This window comes from Mytilus edulis, chromosome 1, assembly GCF_963676685.1.
Source record: "Mytilus edulis chromosome 1, xbMytEdul2.2, whole genome shotgun sequence".
Lineage (NCBI taxonomy): Eukaryota > Metazoa > Mollusca > Bivalvia > Mytilida > Mytilidae > Mytilus > Mytilus edulis.
Window position 1 is genome coordinate 16,071,839 of NC_092344.1, and position 20,472 is coordinate 16,092,310.

General features: G+C 32.0%; 1 protein-coding gene and 1 long non-coding RNA gene across 2 annotated transcripts in view; one reads left to right on the plus strand and one right to left on the minus strand.

Annotated features, from left to right (window-relative positions):
* Positions 1-326: 326 nt before the first annotated feature.
* LOC139511210 (uncharacterized) lies at positions 327-7,420 on the minus strand. Its single transcript, XR_011661985.1, has 3 exons — positions 7,290-7,420; positions 1,279-1,407; positions 327-432 (listed from the first exon to the last, which is right to left on the minus strand). It is a non-coding gene; the product is annotated as an uncharacterized lncRNA (long non-coding RNA).
* Positions 7,421-10,357: 2,937 nt separating this feature from the next.
* The window catches only part of LOC139524907 (histidine ammonia-lyase-like), a 28,062-nt gene continuing 17,947 nt past the window's right edge, over positions 10,358-20,472 (plus strand). The window contains exons 1-9 of the mRNA XM_071320074.1: positions 10,358-10,650; positions 11,338-11,404; positions 11,530-11,560; positions 13,785-13,859; positions 14,188-14,260; positions 14,560-14,626; positions 15,869-15,906; positions 16,797-16,922; positions 18,155-18,294. Of these exons, the coding sequence (XP_071176175.1) occupies positions 10,419-10,650; positions 11,338-11,404; positions 11,530-11,560; positions 13,785-13,859; positions 14,188-14,260; positions 14,560-14,626; positions 15,869-15,906; positions 16,797-16,922; positions 18,155-18,294 (849 nt within the window). The 5' untranslated portion in view covers positions 10,358-10,418. The remainder of the gene's footprint in view (positions 10,651-11,337; positions 11,405-11,529; positions 11,561-13,784; positions 13,860-14,187; positions 14,261-14,559; positions 14,627-15,868; positions 15,907-16,796; positions 16,923-18,154; positions 18,295-20,472) is intronic.

Below are 20,472 nucleotides of genomic sequence, written 5' to 3' on the forward strand. Positions count from 1 at the left end.
AACAACATATTAAAATTTTAAAAGGTTTAGTTGAACGCTTCATGAGTAAATGCACGGACAACATTTGGTTGCCGCCCGCCTGACCGCCCGATGTACATCCCCAAATCAATAACCTAAATTTTTGACACAAAAATGAACAATGAAAATGAGGTTAAGGACAAAATACATAAGACTCCCCATCTCAAAAATTTTGAACAGGTTCCTATTCTGTGGTTGGAAATGCTAGTACTTGGTAAAGAAAGAGCAAACAAACTTTTCAGACCCAAAACTAGATCTGAGAGAGACATAGAAAATATTTTCTTTGTAAATATAAAAACAACAGTATAAAAAAGACAGATTCTTTAATTTTTCAATTTTCTTTTCAATTCTGTCCATATTACATATCACAGGCAGTAGTGGTGTCTTTGAACTGGTTGTACTACGATCCACATTCTACAAAAATAAAGAAAGGAAAATCATGAATGTCCAGTGGTCAGTACTGAAAGTGTGTTTTTTTTATGCAAATGAAGTATGTTTGTACAAGTTGGAAAATAAAGGTCTAATATTGTAACATCTTTTAATATCTTGAAACATCAATTTTAAGGATGTACTTGGGTGAGGTTTTGGAATAAGTGTCAAATGTTTGGACTCCTCTGTGTTTTTCATACAATACAAAGTAAATTATTTTTCCCAATAACACCTATTTATCTTTTAACAAAATTTAAGCAGATTCTTGATTTTCTTTCTTTTGATTTGAGACCCAAATGCAAAATTAAGGTAAAAGTCTGAGTTAGCCTTTCCCCGCGATATTTTATTAATCAAATATTTAAAAAAGGAGCTTCATGACCTAACAATATTTTTAGCTTAGTTATATCCTTTTCTAATACTCTTCCAGCATTAAGTATCAATTTTGTATTCTTGATTTATTTAATTTTACCTTAGATCACCTTAGTACATCCTTAAGATAAAATTAATAATTAAATAGTCATGATAGTAAGTTGAACCAACAACAACACTTTTTCATTAGTATTACCTCATAATAAAACTGCCCTGAAATGTAATGGCATGTGTGTCCATCCTTTTAAATACAGCTACATACAATGTATACCTTGCATTATTTTAGTTCATTCTTTTCCAAGGATGAAAGCAAAGCATTTTGTTATAGTAATGGTATTCAATAAAATGAATTGACTTCCTTCTATCTTTTTTTAGACAGTTGACAACTTTCTGTCCCTTCTACTTTATGCTTTCTACCTACCAAATTAAGACTTAAATAGTTTTAATGAGAGAGTTATTTACCTGTAAAACATTTATGTTGGAATGACTTTCTGGGCTGCTGCCTCGATAGCTTGTTCTGCTTCTGCATTTGCCATCTCTCTGGCTACAAAAATAGCTACTAGGAATACACCCCAACTTTTACCCAATGTCCTAAAAAACATAAAAACATGTTTTGAAATAATTCTAACTCCTATCAATATTTTTTTTACCCAGTTCCATGTAATTTTAAAGAGTAAATGGCTTGCATGCCTCCTGACAGACTGTTAAGTTGTGTTTTTGCATTACCCACTTTTTATTTGGTTTTAATTGCTTAATTTGTAACGAAAAGTTTGTGTTTGATTATTGATGTTGTTTTTCTCCACATTACATCATATTTACATTTCCTTAATTCCATTTTTGAAAGTTTCACACTAAAAATAACATACAATGTCATTAATGTATATAGCAATTAAACTACATGTATTATAAATTATGAATTTATTAACAGTGGCAGATCTAGAAATTTTCATAGACTGCCTAACATGCCTAAGTGGGGCCGATTCTGTCACACTTCAGTGATTCCCTATATAACCAACCAAATTTTTTCTGAAAAAAATCAGCCTCTGATTAAGATGATATAATAAGCACTTTTTTATAGATTATGATGTACATTGTAGATACACATTTGTACATGTTTTTTGTATGTGAAGGGGAGACCACTTAGTTTTGACTTTCTGAAATGTGGTAATACATTTATCATCACTCCATATTATATGTATAAATATAAGCATATCCAATATAACAGTTTAGGGACATCAGACAAAAAAGGGAACTACCCCTTAAATGAGTTACAATCCTTTAACTGAACAATAACTTGATGGTGATAAAAAGGGGACTGTGAAAATCTTGGCTCCTGCATTTTTACTTAAGGTGGTACCCAAGTAACCCAACACCTTAACTAAAATTAATTTGTCTCGTTTAATTTTCTTAAAATTTTGACACAGTATTTACTTTGACCCTTTGACAAAAATATAAAAATTTAAAAAAAGTTGAACCAACCGTTTGATCAGAAAAATTACACTGGTTATATAGCAGTTTGACAAAAACTTATTTTGATCATTGAGAAGCTTAATATTCCCTTAACAACCCAACGTCATTAAAACGTTCTGCTGATTTTACAGAGTTATCTCCCTGTAGTGTTAGGTACCACCTTAAAATGATACAAATTTATCATGTTCATAATTTAAATGAAATGAAATCATTTTCTCTGTGAATTAAATTGATTTTTCATGTTTAAAACAAGAATGAGTCCCTAGTACACCATTGTACACAGATGCCCTACACACACATAATTTTTTATATTCAGTGGACCCTGAAATTGGGTTTATAACTCTGATTTGGCATTACAATTGGAAAGATCATATCATAGCTATATAGGGTACATCTGTACTAAGTTTCAAGTTTCTTTAAGTTTAAGTTTTCCGGTCTTCCACCTGCATGCATGGCCTATTTATAAGAACAAGTTAATATTGGACTTCAACTCAGGCCTCTACAATAACTTTTTTTTCAAAGTAAATAACAAAATTTACCTGTCCGAATGAAATTGTTACTTGTCTAAAAAATTTCTATTAAAAATAACCTTTTTACATTTTTAGTTGATTAAAGGAACAAAACAAATTTAAACAATAGACAGGATTTGGTGTATTTCTTTTGATTTGAAATACTTTTAAAAAATATGAGTCAAGTACAACTGAATCTAGTCATGACGTCACAGGACTTAGGTTCTAGTTTTTCATCAATGCCAGTCTCATCAGACTCTAAACATGAGGCACCATCTGATAGGCCTGTACACTCATTGGATTTGTATCCTGTTTTTTTTTAACTTGAAAAAAGTTTATTGAAATGCAATCAATAAAAAGCAGCAGATAAGGTTTGATTGCCAATGAGACAACTCTCTACAAGAGACCAAATGACACAGAAATTAACAACTATAGGTCACCATATTGCCAGTGTTGTTTTTTTCTACTTATGATCAAATATGATTTTGTGAATTTTATGGTAAATAAAAAAAACATTTTGTGTGAAAAAAATACGGGTATGGTATTTGTTATAAGGAACAGAATAAGGTAGCAAAGTGAGGTACTGATTTGTCATGGTCCCGAAATGTCCCCTGCCTTGCCAAACTGTCTATCAATCATGTCTACTAAATATGTCTCCTATGGTGCCAAACTGTCTATTAAACTTGGAGCTAAACCTGTCGAGGTGACGAACTGTCCTGTAAAGTTACCTTATCTATAAGGGGCATCATTGATTAAGATCAGCAAGACTGGTTTGGAGAATAGTATTTTCTTACCTGTTAAAAAGTACCTGACAAAAAAAACAGTTAAAAAATATCGATTGCAAATAAACATGTAATGTTGAAAAAAGAAGTTTTACATTTGAATAATCAGAATGCAGAAACATGTCAAATTAATATTTGTTTTCTTGTTTTTTGTTTATAATAACTTTGTTCATCAAAGTTGGATTAAATTTATTTTCTGTTGAATAATTGTACATGTCCCGACAGACAAGTAATGAAGTTTGATACAGCTTTTACTTGTCCGACCTTTATTCCCTCTGGTACCGGACAATCGGACAAGCGTTATTGTCGAGGCCTGCAACTTCATCCAAAACCATTGTGACCAAAAACTTTAACCTGAATTGGGACAGACAGACCTTGCAAGGAACTGATGGACATGTAGACAGACAAATATATATAATGCCCATAGGTCATGTCAGTGGGGATAAAAACCGGTCTCACTTATTTTTTTCATTTAAAACTCATTTCCATTGGAGAGGTGTGTTCTCAACTAAAACATCTTAATATTAATAAATCCGCAGGTTTAGATGGAATAGGTCCCAAATTTTTAAAGTTAAGTGCAGAAATAATATCCCCATCATTAACTTTTTTAATAAACAAAAGTATAACTTCAAATCGTTTTCCGCAAAAATTAAAACTTGCAAGAGTAACTGCTATACATAAAGGAGGACCAAGAGATATTCCCTCAAATTATCGTCCAATTTCTATTTTGAATACCATATCTAAAATTTTCGAAAGACATGTATGTACACAGTTATATGAATTCCTTAACAATAAAAAATTGTTACATATCACCCAGTCAGGTTTCAGACAAGGTCATTCCTGCCAAACAGCGCTAACTAAACTAATTGACGAATGGTTAAAATATTTAGATAATGGAGAAATAGTTGGTACAGTGTTTTTAGATTTCAGTAAGGCTTTTGACCTTATTAACCATGCCATACTTCTAGAAAAGTTAAAATTTTATCATATCGGAAAACATATAATAGATTGGATAAAATCATATTTGTCTGACAGACAACAAGAAGTCCAATACGCTAACATTAAATCTGATAAATCGTTTGTAAAGTATGGAGTGCCTCAAGGTTCTATTTTAGGTCCGCTGTTATTTTTAATATATATAAATGATTTACCACTTCATGTTAAACAATCCAATATGGATTTATATGCTGATGATTCAACATTGCATTTTCATGATAAAAACATTGAAAAAATAGACAGCATATTGCAAATTGATTTAAATGCTATACAATCTTGGTGTAACAATAACAGTATGAAAATCAATGCACAAAAAACTAAGTGTATGAAATTGGGTTCAAAACAAAAACTTAAACAACTATCAGAATTATGTATTACCGTCAACGAAACATGTATTGAGAATGTCCATTCTTTCAAATTACTTGGAATAGACATTGATGAAAATTTAAGCTGGGAAGATCATGTTGATCGTATATGTAAAATTATCTCATCTAAAGTATCACTTTTATATAAAATTAAAGTATATTTGCCAATACACACAAGGCAACTATTTTATAATGCATATATTCTACCATATATAGACTATTGTAGTTCAGTTTGGGGAAATTTATTACAAAAAGATTCAGATAGAATCATAAAACTTCAAAAAAGAGTAGCAAGAATTATACTGGAATGCGATATTTCTATTCCATCTAATTTCATGTTTTCTTCTTTAAAATGGCTATCTTTTACCAAAAGAATAAAATACCAACAATCAATTCTAATGTATAAAATTGTAAATGGGCTAACACCTGATTACTTAGCAATACTAAATATTGATGATGTGCAACGCCACAACTTACGATCTGTCTCTAATAATGATCTTTTTGTTCCAAGACCAAATACAAATTTTTATAAAAAATCTTTTCATTATTCTGCAACCAAAGTATGGAATAATTTACCACTCGAAATAAAGAAATGTCCTAATGTGGAATTATTCAAGAAACATTGTTATAATCATTTTCTTGAAAATTATATGCAAGTCAACTAATTTGTTTTCCTCTAACAAAACTATATCAAATATTGTCATTTATTACCCTTTGTATATTTCAATGATTGAATTGTGTATATACTAGTAATATATATTGTAAATTAATGTATGAATGTATGAATGTTAACTGTATGCATGTACTTTGTTTGAGGGCCTCAATGAAAATTAGACTATTTCTAATTGAGTTACCCTCTTTAAATAAAGAATTTATTATAAGCATCAAGAAGTGACAAAAAGAAAGAAAATAGAGACAAGTAGAAAAATCAGCAAATTAGATTGAAAACCCATGAGATGTGGATATGTACATCTACATGTACCTACTTACATGTCCCTGGATTCTACCTGGATAATTGCAGCAATCTTTAAGTTGATAACTTCTATTGCCGCCTTGTAATTAACTTTATATAAAAATACTAATGGTTTAACTATGAGCTGTATATATAGCTTCTTCATAAACTCATAAATAAACAAGCTTTATTTAGAGTCGGCAAGGTATACAAACGAATCCGGGTCTGTTAGCCCTAATTCATGTTTGCCCTAGTACCTGTTCGCCCTGATACCTGTTCGCCCAGGGTCCATTCGCCCTGATTATTATTTTTTTCTAATTGCTGTCTAGTGGCATTATTTTAAGTGTTTGAACAAATTATGTTAAAGTTTGTTGAAAAATTGACAGAATATTTATATTGCCGCAATCAATTTATCATTTTCCCTTTGATTTGCAGAGTAGAATACTGGAATACAATGTATTTATCTTTATTGATATTTGTTAACAAAATAATTGTTATCAGTCACTCACGAAAGTATGCAGTATAAATAAATGAGCTTGTAAATCCGTTTCATAATTTACAGTTCGTACATCATTAGTTTTATTAATTTCAAGCTGAATATTTTATCAAAATAAAACGTTTGTTTTTAATATTATTAATCCATCAAAAGACAAGTTTCACAATAATCAGTTATCCGAATTATTTTGTAATTGAACAATTAATGATAAAAAACAAGCCATAAACTTTTAAATATTTCAATGTTTCCATAAATTTCAAGAATATACATGATATAAATATACCATGGAAATATCTGAATAAGTTTATTCAACTTCAATGCCCTGAATATTAATATTTTTATAGTAGGGCGAACAGACTCTGGGTGAACGAACTCAGAGCGAACGGACCTAGGGCGAACATGTTATTAGGGCGAACGGTCCCGATACCTATACAAACAGAGACAACATAAGCTCTAATGAGCTTTTAACCGACTCATGTCAGGACTGCTCATCTTTAGAAAAAGTTGCTGTTTTTATCATAAATCATATGAAAAATAGTCATTCCATGTCACAGATGTTTTCAGACCTAAGCCAAACAAGAATCATGTCATGTATCAGCAGAAAACAGCAAGTTGACCTCCAAATCCAAAAGGGATTCGACTATCATTACTAGAGATAGAAGCGTCCATTTTATCAGCTTTCATAGCATATAAATCATTTTTTAAATACAACTGAAGAATTATACAAAAGTCGTTCCGATGTTGAAAGAATCATTCATAACTTCATAACCACATGACCCGAGGCGGACGAGTGATATTGAAAACCTTTTATTAAAATTATTATGCAACACGTCAAACTTTACAGGAAGGGAAGGTTGCCCTATAATACCGTTAGTTCTATGTGAAAAACAAAACTTTTGTTACCAAACAAACTGGTTATTCCACAGACTTTTAGCTGTCTTTTTAAAATCCATGTTGGTTTTGTGTTTTGTTGACACAACACGTTCTTCTTAGGGGGACAATACTGTGTTGGGGAGTGAAAACGGACATATCGTGTGTTGTTTTATGTCATATTAAATTTATGACTCCAATGTAGGAGCACTCATACTTGAACTGTTTCCGTTTGTTTATAATGTAAAACTTTTCTTCACAACAAGAAGGTGTCTATGCATACAATAGTACACAAATATTAAACAATAATCAATACTTCTTATGTTGGCACCGAATCATACTAACAGGCGATTTCAACTGCCCAGACATAACGGGGGACAAGCGGCGAGAAAGATGCACCGTACAGCTGAGATCAAGATGTTTATTAAAACAGTCATAAACATTACAACCCAAATCGGTCTCACAATATTTCAAGAAGAACCAACAAGAGAGAACAACCTGCTGGACCATGTATTTACACCAAAACTCGTCATTAGTGAAAACACCAACAAACCGATACCAGGTGATTTCTGATCATGCCATCCTCATAACAGTTACAGCCTGAGACATCTGAGACTACTATAACACTATGCTGTGTTATAGTAGTCTCAGCAGACATCAAACCTTAGTGCTCAAAATCTATAACCCGAAAATTCTACACCTTGGCAAGATAATCACAGGCACTTGTCTCAGAAAAAAAATCCTATATACCTATATGTTATATTAAGGTATATAGGATTTGTTTTTCTGAGACAAGTGCCTGTGAAGAGAATACTTCAGTCGGAAAGAAGTGAATAAATATTTAGATCCACTAAGAACACAAATAAGGAATAACATCCAAACTCAACCAAAATGTCAACGAAGCATGGCTTACATTTAAGAATCACCTATTCGCCTGCCCGGCTAGACAAAACATAACAGTCAAGTTCATTAACAGACTAACATGGATAACCAACAAAATCAAGGAAATGCTAAAGAAAAAACAAGACATATACAACCAAGCCAAGATCAACACCATGGACAAACTACCGCCATTACCGAAAAACTTGCAAAAGAGAAATCAGGAAAGCAGGAAATTATTACTTCAACAACGCTATCATAGAAAGAATGAATAGAACCAACACGTAATCATTCTGGAAATATGTTAAACCAAGAAAGCAGGATAACATTGAGGTTATCCCTCTAAAGAAACAAGGACAGCTCATAAACAGTAAAGACAAGGCCCAAATTCTACTGGAGCAATTTGCGTCTGTCTTCACCAAAGAAACTACACAAACATTACCAAATGAGTAGTACAGACCGTAGAAAGATCACATGTTTTGATATAATTGCGATACTGGTTTGATCGCCATGGAAGATTTTAGACCTAAATTTAATTTTTAAAATCCTCATCTGTTTGACACCGCTAGTTTCGCTTCATGACAACATTTTTGATTGACCAGGTCATGCAAAATAACCGAATTTTTATATAGCAAAACCAACTTATAATAGGTACAGAACAAACTATCAATTAAACATTTAAATCATTACCAGTACCCCTTAATGATTCGAGTCGTACATGTGAGACATATAATCAGATAATTGGTTAGATTAGAACATAAATTATCCCCCTGGTATCGTATCTATGTCAACGATCGCGACCGATAAGCTTATGTGATCTTATGGTATATGTATGCATTATTCACATGTGTTTCACTTATCATGCTCCACTTCTGTTAATATCATATTCATATATACTGATAAGGGAATGCCTATTCTGGAATTGAAATGACATTTTATATACATGATTATAAACAATTTACAAACAATTTATAAACTCCGAAACCAAGAACCTTTTCTATCTTGTCCAAAGAAGTCTTTCGTGTAATTTACCAGTGATCCCCAACATAGTTAACAAAGTTTATGGCATTCTTTTTTGTTTGTTTTTATACCTTTCAAATTAAAGAAGTCTTTCGTGTAATTTAACAGTGATCCCCAACATAGTCAACAAAGTTTATGGCATTCTTTTTTGTTTGTTTTTATACCTTTCAAATTAAAGAAGTATTTCGTGTAATTTAACAGTGATCCCAACAAAGTCAACAAAGTTTATGGCATTCTTTTTTGTTTGTTTTTATACCTTTCAAATTAAAGATTTGAGTGTAATACTCTAGTTCAGGGAAACAATGCGCATGTGCAAGATCGATCGTGATTTTGCGTTATCGACTAATTAGATACGAGATTTGATAAACTGGGGGCATTATTAGTTTATTGATTTATCAGATCGGCATCGTTATTACTGTAGTCAGATTAATGCATACTGTATTTTCAGATGCTATGGCAAACGAAAATATATACAACATATGACAAACAAAAGGCAGCAGAGAACAGAAGTTACAGAGTATACAATAATATTATGACATTATATGTGATCTAATTTTCCAAGCGGCTGCATTTGAATAAATGCATAGTTTTACTATCAGAGATTTAGAATAAATTATCTAACTTGTGCCGATTTGGCCAAGAATAGTAAGATAAATATAAAATTCTATACGCACAGATCTATACGTTGGACATGATAAAATAGAAACGTGAAAATTATGCATTCTAAGATATGTTTGTTGACAAACGTCAAAAACAATTCACACAATACAAGGAGAAAGTAGAAGTGTTTTCATATAACAAGATGTATGATATAGTTTTATGGACTATTATTTCAACGCAGTACCTTTTAAATATAAAAATAGGTCATTCAAATTATGTATTTTTTGGCATTGGTATTTAAGTTTCTGTCTCATTGACGTTCAACCGATTTCTCCTTTAAATCAAAATATCTACAAGGAAACATATTATCCCAGTTTTTATAATATATTTCACTACCTTTCTCCAAAAGAAGAAGTTCCTAAAGATATACTTAATATCTGTACGAATTATCCAACCCTTTCTGTCTACACATACTATAAATTATTTACGTAGATATACAAATTTAATTCGATTTCCTTGGTCGTATTTTGACTTTGTATAAAATTTGATCTTGTACTGATAATAGTTAAGTTAGCAAGATAAACCACGAGTCTAGAACCTTACGTCTGATACACCGGTCAAACAGTCACAACTCTTATCGGATACAGATAGAACTTCAAAACAATGAAATTATCTGCTCGAGTTAGAGGGGATTGGTTCGCGGTACCATGCAAAGGGGGCGAAAGTGTAAAATGGTTGGGAGAGGAGACGTTAAGGAGATACTATAAAGCCAAGAGTTCCTCGGGGCATGCTATAGAAAAAGTATTCGAAGTGAGAAAAGCCAAAGGAGGGGCAATTTTAGACCAAGATGACGCCATTAAACATGTACTGGATGACAATGATTTTGTTACTGTGGGTCAGTGTCTTATTTAATGATAATAATGATACTAATGATTATAATTTAATAATGATAATAATGATTACAATACTTCTTATAATATTAGAGCCTATTGTATTACAAAGAAACACGTGCTTCTAATCTGATCTGACGAAAAGGACAATGCACTTTTTTTTATAACTACGCATGTTGAAATGACAGGATGCACTATATATATATATATAGACATACAACACACGTCGATTTTTTTGGGGGCATTATATGTCAGCCTCAAGAAGTAAAAATTGAATAATAAGTAATGTTGATGTCAATTTCATTTCGCATAGTCGAATTAAGAGATGGACCGATCTTATAAATCAAACTTTTTATGCTTATTTTTATAGTTTGTTTAATGCTGTTTTGTTCCCCACTTTCCCATGCTCACAAATCCTGCCACATTCGTTATATATGTATGTCCTAAGCTGTGAAGGAGCATGTAATCTAGTGAATTCCACTGGTTATTGTTTGTCATGTCTGACTTCAGAGCACCCAAACTAACCGAACGCAACAGCAAAGTACTTAACATGCTTAAATGAAATTATGCCATCATGAATTTTAATATTGGGGGCTCACTTTATATAACATATTTTTATTTTTTTTAAATGCAACGATATTGTAGATGTAAACTGCTGATTTTCTTATATCTGATTTCCATTATGTTTCTAGTTCTGGACAGTGATATGTCAAGTCCAGTGACCGGTCCTGCAGAACCTGTGTACGTTGAAGAAAAAATGTATCCTTCAATATCAATAAACAAAATCTGCTATATAAATTTACTGATTTAATGAGTTTTTACAAAGTTGCAATATTCTTTAAAGTTTTATCAAAATGTCAACTTTTCTCCTTAACAAATTGAAGACCAGAAGCCAGCGTGGAGAGAGCGAGAGAGGTGAGTCTTACTATGTATATAATGTTGTCGTCTCCATTCGAACATTTAACAGCACTTTATTTCTTACCACCCCTTGTATGTGAATTAATAATAATGTTTATGAAAAATATTCATGCATTTTGTAAATTCTCCGCAGTTCTGTACTTTTCTGTAATTTCATATGTAGTCTTCTTCCATGGATGTCATATCCATTATGAATCTTAAAATCATTAAACCTATTACAGGAGCATTAACTTTAAGACAAACTGAAATAGTTGCTTGGTAGTTTTCAGGAAATCTTAAAGCATACGGTAATTTATATGCTTGATAAAATTCAGAATGGAAATGGCGAATGTGTCAAAGCGACAACAACCCAACCATAGAATACCTATATACTTATTTTTTCAATCAATAGGAAATATGATAAATATTCTTCCTGAGAATCGTTAAGCTGATTTAACTCATATTTAACCAGAACATCCCGGTTAATAATAATAATACTTTATTCAGAAGCAATACAGCTTATACAGTGGCGGATCCAGGGGGGGGGGTTCCGGGGTTGCGCACCCCCCCTTTATTTTTGCCGATCAATGCATTTGTATCGGGACATATGTTTTGCACCCCCCCTTTGCCCTGGGTGCCCTGGGTTAGCAGCCCCCCTTTCGAAAATTCCTGCATCCGCCCCTGTTATAGAATATACAATTTCACAATATTTTTTTTTAATGCATCAGTGAAATATCTATAATACTAAAATTACGAGGTCCAATTTGTCAGCCGTCATCGGGTAAACACGACAAATCAAAGAATTCAACTCTATATATAACTAATATAGGACAGTGGTGTAGATTAAAAATTACACCACTCCAGACCCTTTTGTTTTCCACATAATTAATATTGCCAATAATTAACAAGTTCCGGGTCTAATCCGATACCGATACTAATAGTATATTCACCTGTTAGCTATTACCTTATCTGTACGTTCCGCATTTGACAGGCGCACCACCAAACGGTATATTTAGGATTTTGCTATATACACGGGTCATAATCAAACTGACTAAGGGCTGACACTACTAAATTCAATCATTGTCAAATTGTTCCCTATTGTAGCTTTATTCAGCAATCAGCAAGACTTTCTAAGATAACTAATATAGGACAATGCTGTTGATTAAAAAATACCCCATTCCTGGATAGCCTTGACCTTTTGTTTTCAAAATAATTAATATTTCCAATAATTGATAAGTTCCAGGTCGACGGGTTCAAACAGAAAGATTTGAAAACAGAGAAAACTGTGTATCTTATAATCGACATGACTTTATCAGATGACAGTACCAATAACTAAAATAAGGCTTAGGCATAGTTATATACTTTAATTCAGTCACGGACCCGCGATATCACGGGTGTGTACTTGTAAATACAATAATTATACACAATACATGTATGGCGGAGAATGAACATAAATTCATATGATAAATAATTGATACAACTATACATATTACTATTTTTTTCAATATTAAACAAAAATTTACCTAAATTATTAAGTTCTTTCACATTGTGAACTGATAACAACTGTATAAGTTTAAAAGTGGATAGATATTGCCAATAATATTTCTTAATGTATAGTTTTCTTACATCACTATATCTATTACATTCTAGAATAACATGGTATTCGTCTTCTACCATATTGTTATTGCACACAGTTCATAATCTGTTTTCTCTATCTAGCTTGTAATATCTGCCTGTTTCTATATTGAGGCTAAGGGCGGAGATACTATATTTACATATAAAAGGTTAATATATTTGATTAACAGATCTATCTAAATAAAATTGCAGTATATCTCTGTCATATATATATATATCTATAAAGAATACATTTTGATGAATTGTTAAAAAAAGCATTAACATCAGCAATAAAGGTATCTTTCATTCTTTGTTTTAACTCGTGTATGAATATATCATTTGTTTTAGCCATACATCATGAAAACCATATCTACATAAAATATCTTTGACTGAACATGCCCTCTTTCAATGTACTCTTTCAATGTTTTAGTACCAATTGCTAACAAATATATGGGTTACAGTTGGCATAGGAGAACATGTCGTTCGAAGAGGACAGTTCGTTTAAACTACGAGTTGACGTGTCTGCGTTAAATGTTTGATGGGGAAGCAGAAAATACAAGTACTTAATGAAACACTTAAAAAAATGTCTTTAACTCTGAACTAAACCTTTCTTATTATTTTTTTTTAGTATTTATCTCTAGATGGTAACAGCTTGTCACTGGATGACTTGGTCAGACTTGGAAAAGGACATTACTTAATAAAGGTGACTGTATCTTTCATCATTATATTTACGTCCAGGTCATGCTTATATGTTGTGGTATCTAAACTTTATGGAAAAGCAATATGTGTTTAAATACCGGTTAGTTTGTAACCCAGATTTTTTTCTCTCAATCGATTTTAACTTTTAGACACCGGTATACTACTGTTGCCTTTAATTCGCTACAAAATATTTATATGACTGATTTTTTTAAATTTAGTATATATATATCAAAATTTAAGCAGTGTAGTAAGCAATATGACCACTTTAGCGTATACGTATTACATTACACATATATGGCTAATTTTAACCCTATTGTTACCTGTAATTGTAGATGACAGTTGATGCAGAACAGAAAGTCCAGAAAGCCAGAGATCTCTTGGAAGATATCGTGGATAAAAACAAACGTAAGATATTTAACTTCATTCGGGAAAATGTCAAGCGGGACTCCGACATTCGAAAAGATAACACGTTGCTAGATTGATAGTTTGATGAACTCAGTGTCCCCTTGTTTTCTTCAGCTTTTTTGTTGTTGCATTTTTTGTTTTGTTTTGCTGCTTTCAAGTTAGGGTTAGGACTGTAAACCTCAGTTATTTGAAATTTTAAAGATAAAACGACTGGTATTCTACTTTGAAGAAATGAACAAATTATTAGAAATACTCCAGTGCTACATCTTCATGATTTTTTAATGTTAATTTTCTTTCAGTTGTATATGGAATCACAACAGGATTCGGAAAGTTCGCCAGGGTCAATGTAGAGAAAGATAAGTTAAAGTAAGATATTATAATTACTAAGTTCATCAGGGTTAAAGTATACCAAAACAAAAGGAATTAAGGACCCATCTTAACCAGACTGACTAAGCTCCATTATTACATAGTCTACCAAAAGCGACCTTGTCGGTACGAGTTTTACAATAAATGAAATAAACTAAATTCCAAAGATTTTTATCGACATTCCAATCAATACATTATTTGATTATTTTAGTCAGTAAAAACTGCGTATGAATTTATTGTTTGCTTAAATGTTTTTTTTGTACCATAACCTCAGTTGTTTATTTATCTTTTTGCTGATACCTCATTTAATTAAGGTGATATGGGAGTCTCAAATAAAAATGATAGAATTTGTTCATACTTTGCCAAAACGTAGTATCTATTTATATATGTTAAAACAAAATAGTTCAACCTTTAAGCAAGCTTAAAAGGAATCAAGACATATCATGCGCTTACAGTGCAGCTATTTATTAACAAACTCCATATTCAAACACTCAAACAACTAATTCATAGAGAGGGGTGGAAGTTGAAGCCCCCTTTTTTATCAGTCAATGCATTTGAATGAAGACATGTACACATCAACTCAATTTGTTATTACACATTTCCAGTCTAGCTTTCAATACATTTGTAACGTCCTTCAACCCCACTGACAATTTGCGTCTGTGTCCATACTTGTTATATATGTTAAAAAATATAATAAAAATGATAGGTCACCGCGCATTTTCTCAAACTACAGGTTGTGACAAAATGACACATTTTGTATATGTTATACAGGAAAAAACATCATTTTGTGATTAGAATGTAATCGGAATGATAGAATTTTTTTATAAATTACGAAAAGATAGCTTTCAGACAATGCTTTGAGAATATCAAAAGAAAAGATAGGGTCACCGTACATTTTTTTCGGCTAAAATACAAAATAGGAAAATTCCATGTAGATTCATTCAGAAAATGAACTGTTTTAGAGTTACCTCCCCTTAAAATGCAATTTTAAAAACATTTAAAAACAACCAAAAATAATCTACATTTGTAAAAATATTTAATATTTATAAGTTATATTTTTATAAACTGGTCCTTTTAAATGAACATTTACATTATATATCTTCATTCCTGCATCAAATGTTTCTAACTTGATAGAAAATCTGGACCTTATGTTCTCTGTTTTTTATAATCCAAGATGGCGAAAGACACCCATACCACTTTAAGTAAACAATTCACACTGCTACTTCTGTATTTTGTTTGCAGTGAGCTACAGGAAAACTTGATTAGATCGCACGCAGCAGGTAAGTCAGTTAAAAAAAAAATGCATGTATAAATAAGTTATTGAAAAAAAAGTAAAAACAAGGTACAATTTCCATACAACACGTGTTTCTGGATTTACCCTTCATCCTTCATGTCCGAAAAATCAAAAGATATGAAATTGTTTACTGCATCAGAACCAAAACAGCCAAATTTTATTAAGTTTGTATTTGCTTGAAGGAGATGCTGCTAGCACAGTTTAAAGACAGTCGGTACATGATTTTATGAAATTGAAATAATAAAATGGAAAAGAAGAAAAAAAACAACAGACAAATTTATATCGATATCATAATCTGATGAGGGTGGGGAGGGTGGGGAGGGATACCTTTTTATGTTAACCTGTTTTGGCCTTTTTAATGTGTTGTTAACTGTTATCTGAGATCAATTTAAGCTGTTAACTGTTTTCAACCCACTTTTTAATTTTTATCAGTATTTTTGCATTTTTTGTTAACTGTTTTTGCCAAAATCGAGGTGTTGTTAACATGTTAACGGACCCCCTATTGCCCCCACCCCCTCTGATGATAGAAATTAAACAAAACTTAAGATATTTTTTCAAAGTTACAAACACTGGACAACCTCATCATAGATACCAGGATTACATGACGCGCATTTCGTCAACAAAAGATTCTACAGAAACGCTACAATAAATAAATTCAATTGGCGAAATAAAGTAAGAAGTTGAATAACATTGAAATTCCGAAAGGTTTTATGAAATACAGCTAATTTATTAAAGTTATCTATTCCTGTAGTAGAAAATCCATAAAGTATTTCGAAAAATTTAAAGTTTGACCATAATGTGCAAGAAGTTACTGAGTAAATTGGCCTTATTTGAAATGTTATTTTAATCACTATTTTTGTTTGTTTATAATTGCAGGAGTTGGACCACCGCTGTCGCCAGAGAGGACAAGGATGTTATTGGCACTTAGGATTAATGTTTTAACCAAGGGGTACAGTGGAATCTCGATGGCAAATCTTAAAAAATATATTAAGGCGTTTAATGGTAATATATTTGTGCGATCTAATTGTTGCAATAAAAGACTTACAAAAGCAAACTCAACACTTTAAATGACGTTAACTGTTCACTAGGGTCTTGCATGAACAGCGAGCACTTGTTCCCCCCCCCCACCACCACCACCATATAGCTAGTATCTTTGTCTGACGTGTTATGATAATGAACTGTTCAGCAACCTTTTTTCGAAACCGAGCTACATTATAAAACCAAGTCGAGACGAAATGAGTCATTTTGTAAAATGTTTGCTTGTTCTTTGCTTAATTAACGCCAAATTTTAAATACTTATACGACAAGAACAAGTTAAGCTGTCAATAATAGGTTAAGAAAGGTTCGACCAAAATGGGGCAGAAAATTTGTATTGCCACAGGAAAAATCGAGTGTGGTGGTAAGTGGCATGAATATTACCATGCAACATAAAAGTGACATAAAATCAATACTTCGGTACCTTCTAAAATTACTTTGCTATATGTCATTTTAGGGCATTTAATGGTTTAAAAAAATAATCTTCTAATTATCTATTTAATGTATTCACATCTAACTCAGGAGATTATCTTTGTTTATTGATCTATAGTACCGAGACAAAGTCAACACATCACAATCTGTAAAATTTTATTTTCACAATGATGCAGCAGTTTTGTAAAAATATATAGCAAACAAGGTTTTATGTGAAAACTAATTACTTGAATTATGACATTTTCGACGATTTGAGATTGCATACTGTCACTAAGAGAACTAGACGCGTCGAGAGAACAAAAACGCCATCTCATGCTGGAAATTTAATTTTTGTGATTTGTTTAGTTTATAGCGTGTGCTTCAATGAAAAATATGTAATCCATAACGAAACGCCAAAAGTTCGTACTATTGTTGGCTTTCGGAATGATAGTATTACATGGATAACACTATAATATATGTTTTGAGGCCACTGAGTAGCGGTGGCATAATGATAAACATGAAATATTCCACCCTTGTAGAAAATGCTTATCATAGGTTCTACTCAAAAATTAACCACAACATGTGACGAGAAAAGTACAGTACTTGCTTCCAGCAGAGGAAAATTTTTAGTTTGATTGCATGTTGACCTACATACATGGTGCGTTGTTTTTCAATATAGTTCATTGTTTATAAGATATTTAGAAATATCCGACGGTTGATATTATGTGTATAAGATTTTTTTTTATAATTTTCTTTTACTGAAGATTTGTAACATTTTTTAAACCTAGCATCATGTTTACCGTGGATACCAGAAAAGGGAACAGTAGGTGCCAGTGGAGATTTGGCACCACTATCGCATCTAGCCCTTGGAATGATGGGGGAAGGTAAAATGTGGAGTCCTAAAAGTGGATGGGCTGATGCAAAATATGTAAGTTCTCTTTTTACTTGAATAGAATAAATATTCATTTTTTCCAAATTACATGGGCCATAAAGAGCATTTAAATCAGATACAATAATGGAAGTAATTGTATCAACAATAATACATTACAAAGTAATAAATAACAGAAATAAAAACTCATTATTGTTACTTTTTTAGATATCATATACATATTGGTGTCTGATGTTCTCTTGAGACATCTGCTTTGCATGTAAGATATCACCTTATTTGCCTTATACAAACCTTGCAACGTGTTCTTAAGGTGAAAGATCGTTATTGGCATTTGCCATGTGTTTAACCTAAAATAAATCCGTTTGAAATCTTCATGTAGGTGTACATATGCCGCTAACTATCCAGCATCTGCTCTCTTATAAGACCCGCTAATTTAATGAAGGTTAAATTCCCACACGACATTGTCCTTATATAGTGCGGATGATTGTACGTCAATCTTATTTATTGAATTTCGATGACATGGTTTATTGACCTTTTAGTTTATACCCTTGATATCAGCTACCAAAAGACAACTTTTAATAGATACGGGAAAAAAAGCAGTAGTATAAAAATACATCAGTCATAAAGGAATGAAAGGAAATATGTGGTATACACGCAGTGGCGTAGCTTGCCTTCTGTTTATACCGAGGCAGGGGGTCAGGGGGCCCCCTGAAGCTATAGAGGTTTTTACAATCTGAACAAGAAAAAATCGTTAAAAAATAGTTGCTGTTCAATGTTATTTCATCATTATTATGTTAATTATGCCTTACTATCTATACTCAAATCTATAAAAATAACAAAATACGACGGTGAAGGTATCACATTAGACAACCAATGAAAAGTCCTGACTTGCTATCAGTTACAGAAAGCAGGAACATATATACATATATATGTATATTGACATACTGTTCCCAGCAGAAAGCCAGCTCAAATACCTAATGTCTCCCAATATATTTCCAAGCCGTAGTACACTCTAATATAGTTGGCTGTACATCACACGTCATATCACAAGAAATCCACTTGCTCGGTGGATAGAAGAAACCTGTACAAAATGTTCAATACAGAAAAAAACCCGCAAATATTAAGGTTTATTTGTAATAAGTTTTGTGATGATAATTTGTTTGGTCGTAGGTCACGAATCAACGAATCATAGATAATCCCCACAAAATGACTGCTGGATTGAACAAACAAATTTCAGGATAAACAAGGAGAAAAACATATGCTACATGTAAAGTGTAGCACGGCACTTGTTTTAGTGGTGTATTCCTTCGAAGGTCTTGAAATTACATATTGAATGATTTTTAACTTTTTTTTTCATTCACGATGAATCTGACAACCGGCGAATAACTAACATTTACTGTATTCTGAAGTCTTCATTATAAATGAACAGTATAATATTTGGTTGATTTTTTTTATATATAAACTGACATTATGTATTAACTAACAGACATATTTCTCTGGGATTAGTGATTCCTTTAAATATTTTAAATTCCCTGCTTGTGAAAACGTACTATGATTTTAAAATAGCGAGAATAAAACTTGTGAACCAGATCTTATAAATTATTTTCTGTGCACTATAATGTATAAATGTAAATGCATATTTTGTTTTGTTTAGTACCAAAGTCAATGAACATAGTCGTAGGGGAACATGTCAACACTTATAAATGAGGGTTTGAATGCTTAGAATGTGATTATCAAATATTTAGTTTTTAATCATTGTCGCCCATAATTTGATTTTCCTTTATTTTATAATTTAGCACCATTTTAAATCCATATTCTTTCAAATTTAAATTAATTTCAGAGCCGATATTTCTGTTTTCTTAAAACCTCACCCAGGCCCTCATATACAATGTACTAGAAATTATTCTGACACAAAATTAACTAATTGACCTAATTCAATGGTAAAGTGATTTGATCGGGAGACTCGTGAGTTGCATCCTCATCTATTCTACTCACTGTTTTCGCTTGCAATAGGGTAGGACAAAATAAATCTGTTGTCGATTTCCTTTTACTCTCACAAACTTGAATTACAGAAAACTACCGTAAAGGGTATTTCCAAGTAGAGGAGGGAAAATTAATTCAAATGTTCCCATAAGTCTTTAATAATTCGTAAAGGTTATGAATCAATAACCGCGCCAACAAGACATATTAAGTTGCTACATTATTGTTTAGTAGCTA